The sequence below is a fragment of the Calonectris borealis genome, chromosome 3 (genome assembly GCF_964195595.1).
Source record: "Calonectris borealis chromosome 3, bCalBor7.hap1.2, whole genome shotgun sequence".
Classification (NCBI taxonomy): domain Eukaryota; kingdom Metazoa; phylum Chordata; class Aves; order Procellariiformes; family Procellariidae; genus Calonectris; species Calonectris borealis.
Genome location: NC_134314.1, coordinates 50,639,974 through 50,661,081, shown reverse-complemented (window position 1 = coordinate 50,661,081; position 21,108 = coordinate 50,639,974). Strand labels below are relative to the sequence as shown.

Sequence of the window (21,108 nt, the reverse complement as noted above, 5' to 3'; positions counted from 1 at the left end):
GATAAGCCTTTGGAAATTTGTTCAGCTTCAGCTAAATTTGTTCTGTCGGCCACCCAATAAGTTTTATTAGTATCAGACTCCAGACTATTCTCTTTACATTTGTCAGAAGGCCAATGACTTTATTCAGGCACAACAAAGTTTTTAAAGTCTGTTATTAACAGTAGTAGTATGAAATGAAGAAAGTAAAATCCTCCACAGAGCAAAATAACTTTTTCAAAATTTAGCTTATTCTGTTTGGAAATCACAAGCCAGCACTTCTAAAATTCTCTGCAGAAGAGAGGTGGGATTTTTCATCCTAGAGCAGTCTGGTTCACAGGCTGCACTAGAGCTGCACTTCCTGGGAGCATTAGCATCCTACCCCCAAATCCCTGATGGAATGCCATGGATCTGAAAATCTAGGTAGTCAAGAAAAGATTGTGGAAAATTACTAGAAATTGGGCAAGTTTTCTGTCAGTAATCTGCCATGCATATGAATTTTAGGAAAACTGCTGGAATCAAAGCATCTTGACAAAATATTTTGGTTGTGGTGAATTTTCAGTTTTAAAAGGAATATTTTTTGTGTTTTAGGAGGAGACCTCAGGTTCTTTATGCACTGTATGGACATTGCAGTGTGTTCCCATAGAATTTATCACTTAGACAAAAGATGAGTGGAAAGAGACAAAAAGGAAGGAGAAGTTAGAGGCACAGAGGGGTGATGTGGCTTGCACCTGGTCACACTGAGGTCAGTAGCAGAGTTAAGAATTGGTCTTTTTTTAATCCTGATCTAAATCAGTCTGTCTCACCCCAAGGAGATCACAGAGGTCATTCAGGATGACTGAGCCATCAAAAACTTCCCAGAAAAAAACCAAAACAAACCTTTCTTTTAGTTTCTCATATATCTCTGCTCACAGAAACAAGCACGTCAGCAACAGCTAAAGTACACAAAGTATATAGACTTACAGCGTATCTTTTACGGTTAGTTTTGTAGAAAATGTGAGAATGCTCCAAAATTCTTTTTTTTTTTCAGTAGGAGTCGTCATCCTGTTAACATCCATATGCTGTATAATCACTGCTGCCTTTAGTGCTGTAACCGGTGCAAGTGTAACTGGATACTTCAGTGGGTCTACCAAAGCTTTCAGGAGACAGCAGTAAACCTCTGTGAAGACTTGCAACATGAAGTTCTCAACTAGGACACTGCAGTGCACAACCAGATTTAGACATTGTGGTGTCAGTGTTTTTATTTATACTAGTAAACAAAAGAGGACTAGAACATGTGTTGTTTGTGCTGTATGACTATTAGCAGTTCTCTGGCATAATTTTGGTCTAGGGTCTAGGCCAATTAATACTCTCCCAGAAAATTTGAGCAGTGTTCATAGATTAGTCTGGGGACTATTCTCAGTAAGCAATATGGAGGGGGAGATAATTTAGCTGAATAGGCATAAGCTGTTCTCTGGCACTTGCTCTGAGGTCCAGAGAGTGGGTTCTGATCCATTTTATGAGCTACATCTATACCTTTAAATTAGGTATATGTAGTGTATCTTTGGGGAGGGGGAGGCTGAGTAAAATCATTCCCGTCTTCCTTGCTTCTCTCTTGCAGTCATGTTCTAGTCTGCCTTGATGCATATAGGTATAACCTGATTTTCCGAGGAGATAAATATCTTACAGGGTTAAAAAGAAGAGAACCTGCAAAACTAAAGGACCTACAAAAAATAATTAGGAGAAAAGTAGCAGCCTTACCAATAATGTAAAGCAGAGTAATCCACTAATAAACACTATTTACTGTGTCCAACACTCTTCTCTAAGGATTCAGCAACACTTATTAATAGTAGGTGTCCCCTTCTTGAATGTCTCATTTTTAATCAGAGATTTTGATAACTTCACATTCAGTGGATAAATTTTACTTTCTATCTTATTTGGCACCTGTAGCAATTTGGAGAATATTTGTAAGAAAATAAAGGTAAAACTTCTCCTTATGTCAAAGCCAAAGTCTTATGCAGTGGCTTGGCACGTGCACAGAGGTGCTATAGTCATTGAAGATTTGAATGCCTCTTGTGCTCCTTGCCCTTTTTCCTGATTCCCTTTCACCACACTTACAATGGCAAAATGCAGCGGGTGTCTACACTTTGGGAAACTTCACTAAGTCCAGTATCTTAATGCAAACTGTTACTTGCTGGCAATTTAAGCAAAGAAGCCAGATGTATGGCCCAGAATCACAAATAGATGCTATTCTGCCACTTGTGATGCTGGGGATCAGTATCCTCAGATGGAAGGGTGGTTGCAAAGCCAGCTCTCTTTAAAATTGCAAACTAAAGCAGCAAAATTAGCTGTAACTCATTTCAGAGCTATGTACCTGCAGTGTTTTGTCGACATAACTAATGATTCCTACTAATATTGCTAACTAATTAATAATACTAACTTAGCAAATTCTGTTTGCAAATGCTGTATGTGTTATAAATTTTATGGATCTACTTTACTGCTGTAAAGTGGAAAAATACTTTCAGAACTCTAAAATAATAAAAAAAACTTAAATTACTAGTCAAACTTTAAAAATAAAGATTATATGGTAATCTATCAGCTTTGAAGCTAACTTTCTTGATATTTTGGAATGGAAAAATTAAAATGAACTTTTGATGAAAATTCAAATCTTAACAGGTAGCTGTTTTGTGGGGAGGGTGTTGTTTTTTTTTTTTTTTTTAAAGTTACTGTTCAGCGTAAAGAGCCCTTCAGGTATTCTATTACTCCTTTATCCACTCTTCCCTGAATTTTTCAAAACTAAATTCTTTAATTCTACCGTGGTAGAGATCTCTAAATACTTTAATCTACTAGCTGTTCAAAAGAACTTACAGTACATGTACAGAAAAAGATATTTCATGTATGCAAACTCTATTGCCTGCTCATTAAAGAATTTATTTTTCAATGAGTAAGGGCCCGGAAGAAGCTAATGTAAGTATTTTAGCAAGGGTTTGTATTTCTCTGATAAACAGCACTGCCCTTCTGTTTGTGATCACAGGATGAAAGCTCTCTAAGCTTGTATATGTACATTTTTACTGCTACATCATGTAGTGTGCTCTTAAGATTGAGATCTCATTCCCCAGGAAGCATTTCTGTCTAAGATTAATTGCCCTTTTAAAATCAGTGTTTGATGTATTCCTTTGGCTATATCCTGGCTCACTTTAACCCTCTTTGACCTGACCCCACTGACTATTACCGCCATGGCTGAAGCAGAAATCCTTCAGCTTGATGTATGCAGTACAGACTTGAGCCTGTGGTTTTTCACATCGATGGATTCAATTAGCTGAGTTTTTACTGATCAGCTTAGCAGAGGTTGAAGAATTTGTCAGACATGGAACAAAACTGCCCATACTTTGGGGTTAATTGAATAGCTCATCTCCATTTTCATGTATAGTTTGCTTACGAAGTTGTGTACTTTGTTAAATATCATAATAATATTGCTGGAAGTAGCATTTAAAAAAAGGCAAAACCAGTTTATTTTTCTCCAGTTAAATGGGGGAAGGTACAAAACATGAAATAGCAACCATTAAGCCTTTGATCTGCATATATCACTTTACAATTTTAAAACATTTGCCTGAAAACTGGTATTATGTCCGAATGTCCACTTTTGAATTTGATTTATTAAACTGGGCAGATAAACTAATAATTAGCATTATGGCTTGATGAAAACAAGTAAACGTGTTGGTCTTTTCTGTATTGACAGTGATTTTGCAGCAACAGTAATCCTTCTTTGCTTTGCCTTGCTAGGAATAGTTCACCATTTGATTAGCTGAAAAGTTCATTATAAAAGATGGACGGCCATTAGAATCGAAGAATATTTGCAGGCATGATGTGAATTATAGTAACTTGAAAATGAAGTAAAATAGAGGTTGAAAGTTCAAGAATGCCATTAAAAACCTTTAAAAGTGTATGAATGTGCATATGCATACGGAATATATAACATTATTGTATAGAGAATTTGCTATTTAATTCTTTGGCATAACAGTATTTTGAAAACAATGACATTATAAAAGTTCTCACGAACTATTAGCAATAAGAGGTCTTTTACAGCAAATTGGTTTGTTTTATACCAATCTTTATAGAGAAAAATCTTTATCAAATGTTTCATTTTTTTCAAGAACCATATTGATCACATTTAGCTCCCTAGCTGGTATACTGAGAAAGTCTTAATTTCTGAAGGTCAGTTGTACACAGTTTAGAGGGAAGGGAAACCTCAAGTCTAATTAAGGGCGTGGTGCATGAAAGGGTTAACTTATTGTAAGTCAAGATGCCTACTGTTTAAAAAAGCTACGCAACTCCTAAAATTGATTTAGCTCTCCCTCAACAATGGAAAACATATCATGGATGAGTTGAGCTCAATTTGTCATACATTCAAGTGCTTATCTTTTAACGTGCACCTTGCCTGTTCCTTGTATATATAAACGTATCACGTGTTTGCTTGTTACATGGAACAGCAGCATGATTTGCATTGAACTTTGCCACTTTGTTCACATATGCATAGCCAAACTTAAAACGTATTGCAGAAAATTGCTTTATGAGCTTCAATTGCTAATCCCAGTCTTTCATAAATTAGCATAGGTTTATTGCTGGTTCAGCGCTGAGGCTAAGGCACTGATGCTAAGAAAGAAGGGGTATAAGAATACTTCCTGGGAGTTTCATGTTATAAAAATTCTTTTTTTTTTTTCTTTTTTTCTGCCTGAAGCTAGGTGTTTGGGAAGCATCTCAGGCTCAGTCGTCGTAAGGTCTTCTAAAACCTTTTAACTACTAAAATGTTAGATGTTTAAGAAAAGTATTTTAGGGTTCTGTCATAAATTAGTTTGAGATTTATTACCACAACCCCGTTAAAAAGCTGCTGTTAAATATACAAGAATAAGAATTTAAAAAAAAAAAAAAGACAAAGTTTAGTTATGTAAAGCTTTCATTTCCATCCTCTATCTGCTTTTCCACTGAGCTGCATTAACTCTTTTACAGAAGGAAAAATACCCTTGGTTGTCTTAGATAGCATTACTGTTAGTATTAACTGTTTTGGACTGCATTTAATTGTTAAAAATAGTCTGCTCAGGCAACCTGGACTTACTGATGTTTGAGGCCAAATTCACTTTCTCTAAAAACTATTTTAATGGAATAGAAAAAAGTTTTCTAGCTTGTTTATATCCTTTCTGGCTGCTATGAGATTAGAAGTGTAACCTAAGTTTTTCTCATAAGCTGCTCCAAAGTGTAATAAACTTTTGCTTGTGGTGATTAGTTTAATTTTTTGTTATGTTTCAGAAATGTGGCTATCTAACCTGAGAATAGTCTGGAGGTAGAAGATTACAGGAAATAACGAGAGAGGAAAAATTGTATGGAAAAGAAAATGAAGAATAGGGGTGACGCCAAGTATTTGATTTGATCTCAGTATTTAATGATACTTAATGTAGATGATAATGTTGTATATTCACCTACTTTCATTTTGGGGATAGAGAAAGCTAGGATTGTGCTGGAATATAATCCAGGGAATCTAATCATACTAAGAACTGTGATAAAGAAACTTTTTTTTCTCTCCTTTACGTCACAAATGTCTGAACTCAAGTAGGAGATGTTTATGCCACGAGAAGATCATGTAGAGATCAGCCAACTGGCCTGTGTCAAAACCATGCAAAGAAATATAGCAGTAATTAAAGCTAAATCAGTGAATATGGACTTCATGACAGTGTCGCAATGGATGAATACTTGAGATATCTTGCCAGGAGTTAGGCTTTTGTAGTCAAGTACTCTGCGAGAACAGAGTTCACTGAGGTTGATACAGGTCTAGTTCTATCATAGCATTTTGGACTAAGAAGTAGTAGTTCTTATGAGGGGCTCTGGTAAGATGACATTAAGGTGCTGCCAGGGTGAAATTGAGCCACTTAATATGAATGACAAAACACTCGAGGATGGAGAGAGGCTGATGTTTTGAATTGTTTCTTTTGGAGAAGAATTTTAAAAATCAAAATAATGAGTTAGAAAAGATAGGTTGAGCACTCTTGTTCTGTTATCTATAAGGAGTCGTTCAGTAAACCTATTAAAAATTAACATTCCTTTCAAAAGAGATTTTTAAACAAAATACAAAGTTATGGATTTTATTTACCATTAGTTGTCTTTGAGGCCAGGAACTTGCCGTAGTTAAAAGCTCTCTGGGATATCTGTGTAGATATCAAGGATATCCAGAGCTGAGAACATATATTTAGGAAAACTGTGACCTTCAGTTTGAGCAATTGAACTCATGTTGCTACCAATGGTTAAACTGAGATATTCTCTTGTTGCTGCCAGTTAACCACATCTACCTGATTGTTTGTTTATATTCATATTGGGCAGTTGGATTATATCCAGGAACTGAAGTTTTTATTCTCCAAACCACATCTTGTGTTTGGAACAATGTTTATTCCAGATACAGAATCATTTTGAGGAAAAAGACTTGTTCTGAATGATGCCTTGACCATGTATTTCTGTGTGCGAGTTCTTCACCTAAAATCAGCATCAGTGGCTTTCCCCAGGGCTGGCATGATACGTAGGCAGGAAGGAAAAGCCAATCCTGTGCTTTCGTGTCATACATTGGCCTCTAAATTTTTGAGGTCAGGGAACCTTTTGTTGTGGCTAGGCTGTTTTAGAGTCGGCTTTGCAGAATTTTTTGTGTTTTCTTGCTCTTCGTCAGAGGATACTGAACAGCATTTCTTGCTGGTTGTGACCCAATATATCATCTGTGTTTCTGTTTAAACTGATAATTATTCCAAATTAGGGGAGAGGAAAGGAGTAAGGATTTTGGTAGTTTATGTACAATTAAAGCGAGGTGAAAGGTATTTTAGGATCACTATGGAAAATGAGTCACGTCTGGCAATGGAGCCTACTACTGTGACTAGCAGGGCCCTTTTTGCAATAGGATGGAATTCACAGAAAAGTAAGGAAAGCCTAGGATATGATGGCTGAAATAGAATAGTGTGAAGTTTCTGAAAACTCATACTAGGATTTTATTCCTATTTATAAAATTTTAACTAAAAAAACCCCTGCTCAATAGAATGTGTAGTAACCTTAGACTTTGAAGCTATCATTTCTTAAATATAAAATATTTTGCATCAGTAAAGAGAACTTAACTGCTCGCTGTCTGAAGTACTTGTTCTGAGTTCATTCAAAAAGCAAGTGATCATTTGGCCAAGAGATTAGACCAAGCTCAACTTTTTTTGTATGCACTTGCCATAAAATTGCATAGGTATTGAGCACTGTTGGTACTCAGCTGAGTAGGGAAGATTTGTTTAAATACAAGTTTGTTTTTCTATTTGAGACCTTTATAGAGAGGTTGTCATTACTGTGGAATCTGAACATCTCGCGATATTTCTGTACTTTGGTCGTTATTATACATACATGTGCCAGAAACTGATTGCAGAAATGTTCTAGTTAGATTTGAGTTTATGAATGGAAGAGTCTGAAATAATACGTTTTAACTTCTAATTTTTTTTAAAAAAGATACTTAAGAAAAGCAAAGCGTGAATATTTGATTTATAGATGGGTTGAATTCATTCTGTAGCTACGCTTGCTTACTGAGCAAGAAATATTTTGCCATAAATTAAAAAAGATATGGTATCTGGCTAAAGTAAGTATTACAAAAGTGATGTAAAAATGTTCATAAATACCCCTTAGCTTAATTTTTTTAAGTTTATGGATGTTTTATGAGCACATGTGATTTTTGTAGCATACGCAATGAAAATAATTGTGAAGCTTGTTTTGTTGTAAATGGTATCCAATCATTGTCAATTTTAATATCAGACGTTGGAGCTGTTTTCAGTTGTGGAGAGGTTGCTGTTGAAGAGCTAGATGCTATTCATCAGTTTCGGTGCTAGCAGTTGAGAGATCCCTGTATCAAATTGAACCATTACAAACGATATTGAGGTTTGGGGTTTTTTTAGAGATGCTACCTACTTAAAAGTGCGAAAAGTGAAATACATTCATCAAGTGCTTGTTTATTTATATTCTACTACTGGTGCAGAAGTCACTGGAGTACTTCTTCAGACCGTGAGGCTTGTCTGGGGCTGTCTCTTCTCTGTATGTCCTAGAATATCCAACCTGAGGTGCTTAGAGAGGGGAAGGACAACTTCAACCACTGTCCAGTTAGTTCTTACCACCTGTGGTTACAGGTTAGAATATAGTCTTTGAATTTGCTTGCTAATGTAGTGTAGTCTTTTGTAAATAATTGCACATAGTTTCATATGCGATCCTCTGTGCTAGACCAGAAGTCTAGCTTTCAAGAAGGAAATTTTCACCTTTGCTTGCCAGGGACTTAGCCCCACCCAGCTTTGGTTTTAGACTTTAAAAATTGCATCAGCAATATCTGTCAGTAATGAACTCTAGTGGTTGCATCTACAGGTGAAGCACGTTACCGAAAGCTATATATCTGTAAGTCATTTCTTAAGAGATCCTAAATACGTAGATGAAAATCTTCCCGGTGAAGATGTTGGTGTGTCTCTTCAGATTCAGAGATGTCCGAGGCACCAGTTGCTGAGCACACGTGGTCAAAGAGTGCTCTGGCTGCTTCAAGGTACGTGCCCCTAAAGGCCTGTTCTCCTGCCTGGTAATCCAAGGAGCAGGAGATGTGGAAAGGAAAGCAGCTGCACCACAGTCACAAAAGGAGAACTCTGCTCCTTGTAATGCTGACCCAAGATGAGTTTTTGAACAGTGTGGTATAACCTATCGTCGGGAATACCTTTAGTATCGGCTAATCCAGAACATATAAAGTATTCTGAAGATAAGCAAGCAAACGTTTATAGCCCACTTCACAGCTGAAAAAGGTGGAAACTAGTTCTGTTACGTTATTCATAAGGCTGCTACTGCATGACACTTCCTTGGTTGTATTTACTCCTTACACTTTTTAGTATCCTTGTGCAATATAGTCTTGTAGCCTTGTATCATGCAAGAAGTGCATTGTTAGCTCCATTTGAAGCACAGGGTTCTATTTCCTTTTTTGGGGTTTTAAAGCCAATTTTGTAAGTGGTGCTGCCCTGAGTAAGAAGCTGTGGTTTCTGCGTTGTCCATTATGATGACTACAGGTGGGTTCTGGGACTTGCTATGCAGAGGACTTGCATACAGAGGATTCTAATTGAAGTACTCCAGGGACATTTTCGCTAAATCCTGAATATCTTGTGTTGTCTATCAGTGAAAGAATTTAAGCCAGTTAAATTGCCCTGACAGGTGATTGCTAGAGGCCACAAATCAGAAGGGAGGTATTTCATCCCACTAAAGAATTTTAAGTGGTGCATCACAGATGTAGTCTGGCTAGGGAAGCTGATCTTGCGTAGGTGAAAGGGAGTACGTAGTTGCAGCATTGGTAAGCGTTGTGGTGCTAATCTGAGTGAAAAATGCCTGAAATATGTACCTTTGCCAGAAGTAGTGCCTTCTCACTATTCTGGTTTTAGGCACTTGAATCTGTCTCAAAACCAATCTTTTCTTTTCCCTCCATCTTTAATTCTTCCTTTCTAAATAAAAAGATAATTCAGGAGAAAAACGTATTTAGATTGCAGCAGAGGTATGTGCAACAATCTGAATTGATGCTGAATAAGCTAATTTATTTCTTTTGTTTCCTAAGATTTGACTATTGACTTTGCAAGCAATAACTTACGTAGCTAAAGGAAATAGAAGAACTTACCAAGTGATACCATGACATTGCACATCTTCCTGCCTTCTCTGAAGACTACAGATTTTCTCTTCTTTGTTCTTTCTCTGTGTCTCACTGATTCTTGAACATTGAGGGTTTTTAGAGGAAGCTTGGGACTAGCAACAGCAAATATTTGGTAGTTGTTAGGACATTCTTCTTAAGGGAGGGAGAGTGGACTCCAGCTGCCTCAGGTGGAGGAGGGCTTTGAGCCACGGCCTCAGTGGCTGTTGCATCTCAACAGAGTCCTTATCTCTTGCTTCCTTCCAGCAGATGCCTATCTGCAAACGAGAGTCCTTTGCCAATACTTTCTTTGGCTGGATCAAGGTGGTTTCCTGATCAGGAACCCTGAGGCACCTTAGAGATGATAGAGAAGCAGACTTCTTCTTAAACCCTTCAGTTCAGAGCTGCCTGTTTCTCTCCATTTTCTGTACAGAGTTGGAAAACTCTTCTGACTTTACATGGTATGATTTGTTAGCCTGGGTCAGGTACCTACTTTAAGTGTTGCAGCCTTTGAATTAGTGTCTAAATTAAGTGATCTGAAATGTCTCAAAAATGCCTTAGTACACAACATGTAAGCATAGTTATCTGCCTTCTGGAGACAGAATGTTGTTAAGTTTTACCAAAAGGCTTTATAATCTGTGCTTATCACTTGCCACTAGTGACTTTCGGAGACCGTAGTATACATATATACATACAATATACACTTCTGTATTCATGGATTTCCACAAGAAAAGCAAAGAAAAATCATTTAATCCTGGGTCAACCACTCTGATAGGAGATGACTTAGTTGGTTTTGAGGCTTTTTTTTTTGGTAAATGCCAAAACTAGTAGTTATAATTGGTGCATCACTTCAGTGATTTAAAAATACTCTGATTTTTAGTAAATAGTTACTATGTACACACATTACAAAAACTTTCTATGAAACATGTATTTCTATGCTTTTATTTTTCTGATCTTTCCACTTCATCTTCTTCCTGAGATTAATTTGCAACAAAGTAAAAGAAACCATCTTTAAGTCATGATAGCTAACATGTAGCTCAGTTCTACCATGATTTTAAAAGGAAAAAAAAAAAATCAGTGAAGTGACTGGAAAATTTGAGCATATCCTGGGTTTTTTTACTACATTACTGAATATTGTAAAATGGGTATTGACAGTAATGATATTATCAGGTCTGGACTCCATGCACTACAGATGAGCAGAGTTATTTGCCCTAATTTTTATAGGTCTGGTCTAATGACATGGTATTAATCTTCTTTGTAATTAAGTCATTTAAATCTTGTATGTCATTTAAATATATGTTGTGTTTAGCAACTTGTACACTTCTATAGATGCATTTTGTCAGTCTAAAAAGACTTTTTATTATCATAGAATATAGGGTGGGGAAGAGGACAACACTTGCTGTGTCAAGATGCATACAAAATAAGCTAGAACTCTTAAGACTATGAACAGCAATGGAAAGAAAAATATTATGTAAATCTATTATATCTATAAAGCAGATGGATGAAGCTTTCATAATAGCTAGAAAATCATCCAGAATCCAGATCACAGTGGTAACGGTGGATACGAATTAGACAGCTGTTGAGAAAACAAAAATATTTTCCAGTAATTTTTTTAGTGTATTTGCTGTTGACAGCTTTTTGCTACATAAAGCGGGGGAGCCATCTATAGGAGAGAGACTCTGTATGTGATTCAAAATGGGGAAGTTACTGAAAACATGGAAGTTGAGGAAAGTTTGGGTAGATGTGACTTAAGTGAGAGTTTATGGTCCCTAGTAACAAAAGGAGGGAAGAATGCTAAAGTAAAAACAATGGATTTTGTGAAAGAAGGCTACAGTAAATACAGAATTGGTAGATAAGATCTCTTTAGTCAAGCCTCAAGGGGAAAAGGAATTAAGGAGAAGTGATGCTTTGTCAGAGATAATACTAAAGCACAAACAATGCTAATGCAGAGATTTAGACTTTAATTAAACTGTAAATTCTTCATTGACCTCTGAGACTTTCTCAGTTTGCTGAGGAACAGAATAAAAGATTTGTATGAGAAAGGGACAAAGTTGGGTAGGAGCAGGGAATGGGGACACCCAGATTAATTGCATTTAATTTTTAGGCAAGAGGCATCAAGTTAGTACGCACATGCGCATACATCCAAAAATGTTCTGTCACACAGTAAAAGAAGAGCCAAAGAAAGTTTATAAGCCTTTCCTCCAATGACAAGAAAATGCTACTGAAGTTCTAAAGCTTTTAATCTATTTTTTGTGCAAGTTTTTGCTGAGTCAGCTGTGTATAGGTGGCTAGCATAGTACTAATGCCGAAACAGCATTCTGCCATCTGTCTGTATGTGCAAACTAGTTGTTTCTGAAGATTAAATAATATTATGAAATGTAAATAAATGTCACCAACTCTGCAGCGAGTTTATGGAATACCATAGATAGATTTTAATTTGCAAGTGTTAAATACGTATAATTGGGAGTTGCTTTAATATTAAAAATATTTAGATGTTCCCTAATTTCTCTGTGTAAAAAACTTGGTTTCTGAGGTCTTTTCTTTTGGAGTTTATACTCTTGACAATCTGACTGGTAATGTTTCAGCCCAATAAATTTGGTTGGAAATACCAGAAGTTTATTTTGAAATGACATGCTGCATTCTTCTGACTTGTCTGCAATAAAACCAGAAACCATCAATCGTTTATGCTTAGTTTAGTGTGATAATGTGTATACTATGCCATTTAGAGAATCAAGCTTTATGTATTTAATCAAGAATTTGTACAGAATATGATGCCATATGTAGTTAACATGTAACTAATGTATAGTGCTTTATTTTAGGCAAACATAACTGTCTGCTTCTGCAGGAAGAATTATTACTAGCATAAAGTCAACAGCATATTCAAGGATGATTCTTCCTAGTCTAATTTAGCTTGTGCTGGCATAGATACCTGGTTATAATACAAACGTCTTCGGGAAGCTGTCAAATCATTTTGGTTACCAAACAAATAAGATTTTATCTATGTTATAAAATAGGAATTATGCTACAACTGGGGGAGCTGAATGAGAGAGCCAGTAATGGTACGTTCACTTCTAGGTTCTGCTCTCTTCCATGCAACTCTTGGGCAGCACGGTGGTTTGTTCTGTAATGTAGACGGTTGGGGGGGGGATAAAATGCCAGTTAGAGAAGGCAGTGATATTTTTGAGCACTGAATGTGGATTTCACTGTGGTAGGTCCATGTGAGAATGCCAGAGTATGGTATAAAAACAGTAAAAGGTCACTGCCTACTTTTTTTTTCCCCTAACCATTATTTGGAGCATATTTCAGATGCTCTTCTCATCTCAAGACTCTGAAATAAATTTTCATTTTTTGTTTTTTTTTAGTTCATTTCATGACAGTTATGTCAGTTGCTTTAGCTGGTTCCCATCATTTGAATCAAAGGATCAAAGTACTTGCATCCTCCGGGACAAGTATAAATAAAAAGAATTGAAATATTCTTAGAAAATATTCTTGTCATACTGGGAATCATTTGCTAACTTAGCTTTTCCAAGAGATGAAACTAAGTGAGAAAAAGCTGGTGCCAACTCAGCCTTCTGAGTAACTCTGAAATATTGCTAGAGACTTAAGTAAATTATTCTTAGCAAAACAAAATTACTTCAGGAATATTACGTGTATTATATATGTGACATGACATGTAGTCCAGCTCTTTCAGGAGATCACAGTATTAAGAATACAACTTTGTTAGTACGTTTTAGGAGGCTCAACATCTTAAGCATGTTTGTGTAAAATGCGTATGGCGTATAGCCGGGCGAGATGGATATGCCTTAACTGTGTTGACGCCAAGTTGTGATCACTGTAGGAAAAAAAACTTGCAACTTGCAATAAAGAAGAGTGTCACTTTCATTAAGTTTCATTTTAACCCAATTTTTTCTTGGAATTCATTTTAATTCACAGGTTCTGTTTTAGATGATAGAAATCTCAGCTTTCTTCATAACCAATATTTCCTGCTTTTCGTTCTGTTAAATGTTAAACTCTGTAACACCAATTAAATCTACCGTAAATTAAGTATAAGTGAATGTTTAATCTTTCTGTGAACTTTGAATGGTATACTAGTGGTTTCTCTTTTTCTGTGAATTAGATGGAGAGCAGAAGACTCAAGTGATGATTCATGGAATTGAGCCAATGCTGGAAACACCCATACAGTGGCTAAGCGAACATATGAGCTATCCAGATAATTTTCTCCACATTAGTATCATTCCCCGACCTACTGATTGAAACTCAGCTATATTGGTATGAGGATCATTCTCAAGCTGGAATTAAAGGGCATGTCAACTTCTTGCTTCTGTCAGTCTTGACAGAGGCAGCCTGACCAGAAAAAAAACCCAACAAAAAACCGAAACAAAACAAGAAGTCCTCGCTGCTGCAAGCCAAACAGGAAGAGAGATCCTATCATCAGATAAGGGCAATTGGGCTGATCTTATTTTGCATCACCGCTGCTTTTCTTCACCGCTGTAATTAAATCAGTTGCGATATGAAAGAATTTACAGGACCTCTGCAAGTCTGCTGTTTTCTTGTAAAATACAATGAAGCTGAAACTGTCAGCCGAAGAGCAAATGGAAATATGCCACTTGATTGTATTTCTGATTAACAAATAAACAGGGCTGTTTCCTAAAGCGGTAGTGTTTCAACTTTGAGTGGAAACATTGGTTTAATTTTCTAGAAAGTTAGACACTGAGAGATTCAGTTACCAATAGCTTTTTGTAAAAGATCAAATTACTGTAAACCCATCTTTCCTTAATGAGAAGTTCATGTTTACAGTATGTGTATTGGTATGCAAATGATCTTTTAACTTTGATAATAAGCAGTGAGAGATTTTAAAGTAAACCCGTGAGCATGTTTTGTCATTTAAAAACATGCACAACTTAATAATTTACAAATACTTTTGATTTGTATGCTGTCACTGAATACTCCAGTATGTTTATTATTCAAACCAGTTTTCACAGACTAGCAATGATGTAGGATAATTTGTCTCAGGATTTGTCGTGGCGTTTCTTTGTGCTCATCTAAATTTTTTTTTTCTGTAAGAATATTTTCTTAATTTAGTTTAAAAAGTTTAAAAAAAAAAAGTAAACGGATGTTGCAAACGATTGTATCCTGCTGTTTATTCCCATAGACTAGAAAACAGTTAAATCATAGAATGATGAACAGATGTATTGCTTTTTAACAATTTTGAATTTTGGAAAGCTGAGGCTTTTTCAAGCTAATACTTCCTTACATCTGAGTTTAGTTTTCTACTGTGGTCCCTGAGCAATCAGTCTGAAATTTGGAAGGTTCTAATCTCATTGCACAGATTTTTCCTTAGTTTAGCAGATGTATTTTTAGGTTATTGGATCACTTTGGTTTCTAAATGTTTGTTACCATTGTAGCTGCTACTAGGACTCTACCATTTTTTTGTGTTACGCTGAACTCTTCAAACTGTGTGCTATATTGCTTTGTCTGCAGTTTGTGGCTGTTTGTGGCACAAGACTATGCTTATAGTAGACATATTATCAAATATGTCAAATATTATAAAATATAAAGAAAGCATGACATTTTTCTTTCAAAAATAGTAGCTGTTGAAGTTCCTACTCAAAGTGTTGGCTTGCAAATGTCCCGGTAACTCCCAGTGCTGTTCCCTTTCTGCTTTGTTTCTGTGCTCCCTTTATGGTGGGATACTTACCTGTATCTGAAAAAGAAGAAAATGAAAATCAATCAAACAAAGAAAAACCTCTTCAAGAAGCAAGAGGGGAAGGATATCCTTGGGTGAGGATAGAATTGAGGCTAAAAAAAGCCCTAAGGGCAGAAAAAGTCAGTAGACAACTTAGGTAGTGTTTTGAATATAAATGAAGAAATAGCATTAAGGAAATGGAAGGGAAAAAGTAATAGCAAAATAAACCTATGCTGTATTCTGCAGGTCACGAAGAATTTTTAAAACAAAACAAACCATGCTGATCGGTGTTTATGCAGAATTGAAATACAGTATTGTTATAGTGGGATGACTTGGTTGAGTTATTCTAATTTCCAGTTCTGTTTAGACTTTTTGTTACAGTGTTGGATTGGCATTTATAATCTATCTTAGACAGACACATCTAAATATTCTGGAGAATTTCAAAGTCCTGCCAAGCAAATATTTTGTAGAGTCTTCATATTAAAAAAAAAAAAGTCTTTTGTAGGGATAATTTTTCCATTAATCAGGATAAGAGGCAGTATATTTGAAAAACTGTAAAGACTGTGTTTCCTTTGTTATAAGGTAAGCTGGAGTAAATCACTGGCTATGGCTATTTTAATATATTCTACACCAGCATTTTAAATACACAGCTCTCTTCTCATGGCCCGTATTTGCCAGTAAATCCAACTTTTAAGGCCTAGCATGGAACAAAGAAATAGCTTGGCTTTAAAACATACTCTTTCCTATTATTTTAACTATTCAAACTTTATTAAAAAATAAAACAAAGTTTGAGTCTGTCTTTATTTCCAGCTAAATAAGGTTCTTTGTCATGAAGTGACAAAATTAATTAATACTTAATAAGTAGGAGCTTCTTAAAGAGCTGCTTGGGTGTTGTATCTAAACAAAAGCACATCATCACAAAAAATGAAGTGGCGTCTTTGCTTTACCTGATTTAAATCACATTTTTGTAGTTTCTTTTACTTAGTGTGTGAATAACAATAGCAACAGAAGGTGTGTTGTGGCTTAATTAAATACTTTTCTTCACTTTGAAATGGTGTAACTTCTGGAAAAAATAGATTTGGTCTAAATTGTTCAGAATCTAACATAGTGCTCACTAAATTAATTTCAATGCTTCAAAGCAAAAGTGCCAAATACACACTCTCTCTCTCTTTCCCCACCCCCCCGCATTTGGAATTTAAGTGTATCTGGCGAGCAAGTTAAGTTTAAGTTTATAGTTTAAAAAAGAGCAAAACACAGAGCTTGTTGCTGTCTTCACTGTTTCATGTTGTTTGGCAATGCCTACCTCCATTTTTGAGTGTTCGGTGAAGAAAGAGTAAATTTTCCAATTATTTCTTTGATACCACTGGCTTTCACTCAGCCCACTGTCAGTCAGCACACGAGGCAATGCCTTTTCATTAAGAGCTAGAAATTGGTTATTTTAAGCTTTAAATTAATTTCCATGAGTTCTTTGAAAAAAAAAAAAAAAAATAGGAGCATGCTAAAGAAAATAAATTTGTACTGGTAAAAAGTCGGATGACCTTGCCACTACTGGGAGGAATGTGAACTTGACATCTGAAGGCTTGGTAACCCTGAAAAATGGAGAATGGGAAAAGATGTTGAACTGAATATACAGAGTGGGCATAGGAACTAAGGAGAAGGATTTCTGCTGGGAAATGAGTAGAGCTCGCACAATAGTGTGTTATGCTGCTAAAGCACGTAAAATCCTGGGTTCCCATTAGGTACAGAAGATTAAGAAAAGGCGGGGGGAATTGTTTGCTGCAGGGGCTGCGGTTCTCACATGGAATATTGGGGGGGGTTTTGACTGCCCCTGTGCGGAAAGGATAGATTGGGGCTAGTATAGGGACTGTGCTGCCTTAGTGGCAGAAATGCAAATACTGCTGGGAATATATATCGGTGTGATTGGGAAATCTTGCAGGAATGTGAAGAAATATTAACTCTTAAGGACAGGTCAGGTACAGGAACATGCAGTATGAATTAGCCATTAATAAATGTATAGAAAGGAAAACCATTGAGCTACTTCAAACCAAGATACTTCTCCACCAAGAGTTTCGGGAGCTGTGGAGCAAGCCGATGTGAAGGTTAAGTTATGAAAAGGGTGAGCGCTAGTTGCCTGTCATAGCAGTCATTGGACTCAGTGACTGGGAAAGTCCTTTCAGTTCTGTGTTCCTGCGTGTTTTGCTCTGACAGCCAGATACCTATCAGCTGATGAAAACTCTTGATCGTTACTTCCAGTATTATTTATATCCTGCACAATAATTATGGCCTTTTTTTTAAATTTCCTTATATGGTGAATGATGTCTGAGTGACAACTCCATGTTTATGGCTCTGCCAATAGCTGGCGTTTTTTCAGTTTCGATATTTAGGAAAATCTGCATCTTGGCTGTACAAGTGTATTAGCACACTCTTAGAAGAGTCCTAGGTCTAAAACATGACTCTTCGCTTTAGAGAATGTTTTAAGCAAATGTCACAGCTTGCCAGTGATGATTTACCAAATCAAGGGGCTGGACAAGAAAAGGATAGATTAATCCCTTTCATAGGTACTTTCCAAACTGAACATTTTTACGTGTAATGATTTTAAACTCCCTGAAGAACCTCCATGTTAGTTTGCTTGCAAATTTAGCAGTAGCTTCCAGAATGTATTTATTCATATGCTACCATATGTAGATGTTAAAACTGAGTACATACTTGTAGAAGTCTAATATTACATTGATGATTATCAGATCATGCCAGAAAGAGAACCGCGTTAGTGATCGTGACGTCTCCCGTGAGTGCCGTTGTTCTGGTGCTGCAAATGGATGAAGTGTGAAGTTTGAGTGGATCTCTGGCAAGTACTACCACTTTTTCCAACTTCAGTCTTCCAGCAAAAACAAAATTACTCTGTCTTAACTGAGAAAATAATGTTATTTTCTTGACATGGCAAAAGTGTATTTCAGGGGAAAATATTTCCCCCCCCCCCAAAATATTTTTTATTCAAAATTTGTGGCTGTATCAGAATAATAAGGCTTTTGGAAAGTGACTTTAGCCACTGATTTTAGCAGTCCCTGCTTATTTGGACAGGAAAGAGATTCCTGTGATTTTTTTTTTCTTTCCTTAAGATGAGAAAGGGTATGCACAGAGGTTCTTAGAATATCACATCACATATAGAATGGATTTCTGAATTAAAGCAGGTAGGTGTCTATTCTGAGTTAAAACTTCTGGTTTTGAGACAGGGGTGGTGACATTTCAAAATGTCATGCTAAACCTGAGTAATATCTCCTGAGAGAGAGGTAAAAAGATGTGAAGTTTCAAATGCTCAAAAGTAGATTTCAGATTTCTGTACTTTCAAGTTATACTATCAAATTAGCTTGTGGAAGAAAAGTTTAAAATGAGAGAGATGTTTTCTTTCCTTCCCTTCCCTTTCATGTCTCCACGATTCAAGTAATTAAGTTCTTTTAACTGTGAAATGAAACACCAGTTTCTCTAAACAATAGATTAAAGAACACAAAAGAATACAAAACTTCTTTCAAATACAGCTATGCAAACAGGTACATGAAGAGGAGTTTTGTGTAGTTCAGGTCTTTATATGTATGAAATAGCTAGCAATTATATGAAGTTTAAAGGTATGATTTTCCACGTGGTTTTAATAGTATTTATATGGATAAAAACCACCCAGGGTAGAAAGAGAGGCAAACATCATGTTAGGGTTGGGGGTTGGAAGAGCTTGACTTTATCGCACTTGAAACCGCTAAAATGCGTCAGATGTTAAAATAGCACTTTCCACTGAAAGATGTTTAAAGCCTTAATCCTTGCATCATTTCACTAATATAGGTCAACAGATACAATAAAATGAATATGTTGTGGGAACAAATGTGTGATCTAGTTACTACTACACATTATATTCTCATCTTAGCGTTCACGGTAATCGTGAGTATTGTACAGTGGAAAGGGTAAAGCCGATACGTGATATAGTTTGCATCTGCCAGAATTTGGAGGATCGCTTGCTAGACTTTGTCAAATGCGTCTTGCAAATTCACATGCACGTCTTAAAAGCTACTAGAAGTTAGGTCCTCCTTCAAAGAAAACCAGGCTGTGGTGGGGGAGGGGAAAAAAAAAATCGATAGTGTTGTTCACTAAACCTCTCCCTCAACCCTGTCTGCCCATTTTAGTTGTCCTTATACACACAGGTAATTCTAGCAGAGAAACAGTGCATTTTTGTTCGCTTTGTAATTAACTATGTAAACGCAAAATCCTGTTGTAGGATTTTTTTTTTTTTCCCTGTACGCTGACAAAAGCTTCACCTGCTTTTGTTGAAAGGCGTGCAGAGAGAGTGTGCGTGTGAGGGCCTATGATGTCTTCTTTCATTCACATATGTATATAATTTTTCCTTGTGTATATTGAGATTTTGGTGCTTAGGGTCAGTAATGTCCCAACTGCCATAAAAAAGACAACTTGTAATTCTTTCAGCTAGACAGAGGCACTCACAAGTATTTTTGTCGCTACAGAACTGAAGATCAGAATGGAAACTATCTGGCTGAAACTTGCACCTTACATGCTCTTCTAGCTATAATTAAAATAATCTGCACTTCAGAGGTTTGATTTCCATCAGTCATATGTATACACGCCCTCACTGGATTTTTTCCAAGTTCAAAATTAGTGAAATAAGCTGGTGTTCCTTCATTTTGAAGTTTATCCAAGTCTGTAGAAGGCAAACGGGAGGCAGAGACCAGGCCGTGGGAGTGCCCCTCGAGCTCTGAAGCGCCGGCACGACCCAGGAAGTTGTACGGCTTGTTCGCTATTTCCACTGCGACCATTTTGTCGTACGAGTTCTGTCCCTTACTTGCAAACTCTTCTTTAATTTGCAGCATCTCTTTTTGTAGCTAATGCTTGACCTCAGCTGACTAGAGATGAGGTTGAACCTGCCCCTCGCCCTCCAGCGCCTGTCTCGCCCTTGTGGGCTTGCGATCCGTGGCTGAGCAGTGAGGGTGACTAAAACCCCGATCTCTGGAGCACTCCGTGACCCTTCTCGCACAGCTTCTCCTTCGACATCTGAGGCGTGAGTTCGTTTCTGCTGGCTGTTACCACAAACCGGGTAGCCCTGTAGGAAAACAGTGAGAGAAAGGTGCGGAGGAGGGGAGAGGGAAACGAGAAGAATTAAAAAAACAGTGAAGGTGGGGCTTGAGAGAAAAATACTTCGTGGGGAGTGAAATGACAGAGCTGGATTCTTGATCTCGCATGGGTTTCTCGTTCACTCATCATCTTACAGCTCTCACCTTTCCGTCCTTTCCCTGAGCGCGGTGGTGCACTGGCTTTCACCGGCGAAGCGCAACGTCTGCCGCCTCTGGTGTCACCGTCTGCCATAGCCGCCTCTCCTTGGAGAGAGCAGTACGCTTGAGAGGGTGTGTTTAACTTTGTTGTTTCAGCACGTTGCTTAAGAAGGCCTTTATTTACAGTTATCTACAAAAATCGTTTCAGAGCTTCTTCCTCTGCAGCAGATCCTAGACCTGGGCCTCGTTCAACTGCAAGGAATTGGGAAGTCCTGCACAAAATGGAGACACGGTTTGCACAGGCACTTCTTGTTACTGTTTTAATACGTTGTGTTGTGGAAAACGGAATCGTTGGCATTGCTTTTTTATTCAGGGAACGGATGATGGAGCCACTCAAGGACCTTTGTGTCATGAAAATTACTGTTTCATGGAAGTTTTACTTTATACTGTTTCGAACGTTTCATACAGAACAGCAGAATACATTTTCGACATGTGTAATAAATACCAAA

At 37.0% G+C, this 21,108-nt stretch overlaps 1 protein-coding gene across 11 annotated transcripts in view; it reads left to right on the top strand.

Annotated features, from left to right (window-relative positions):
• The window catches only part of ATG5 (autophagy related 5), an 80,995-nt gene extending 62,685 nt beyond the window's left edge, over positions 1 to 18,310 (top strand). For 5 of the 11 annotated variants that reach the window (XM_075145585.1, XM_075145586.1, XM_075145587.1 and 2 more), the window contains 2 exons: positions 12,664 to 12,708; positions 13,767 to 18,310. In XM_075145585.1, the coding sequence (XP_075001686.1) occupies positions 12,664 to 12,708; positions 13,767 to 13,903 (182 nt within the window). In that variant the 3' untranslated portion in view covers positions 13,904 to 18,310. Of the gene's footprint in view, positions 1 to 567; positions 946 to 1,006; positions 1,207 to 12,663; positions 12,709 to 13,766 lie in introns of those variants that run through there. The other 6 variants (XM_075145588.1, XM_075145589.1, XR_012672965.1 and 3 more) reach the window with 5 other exon arrangements.
• Positions 18,311 to 21,108: the final 2,798 nt, after the last annotated feature.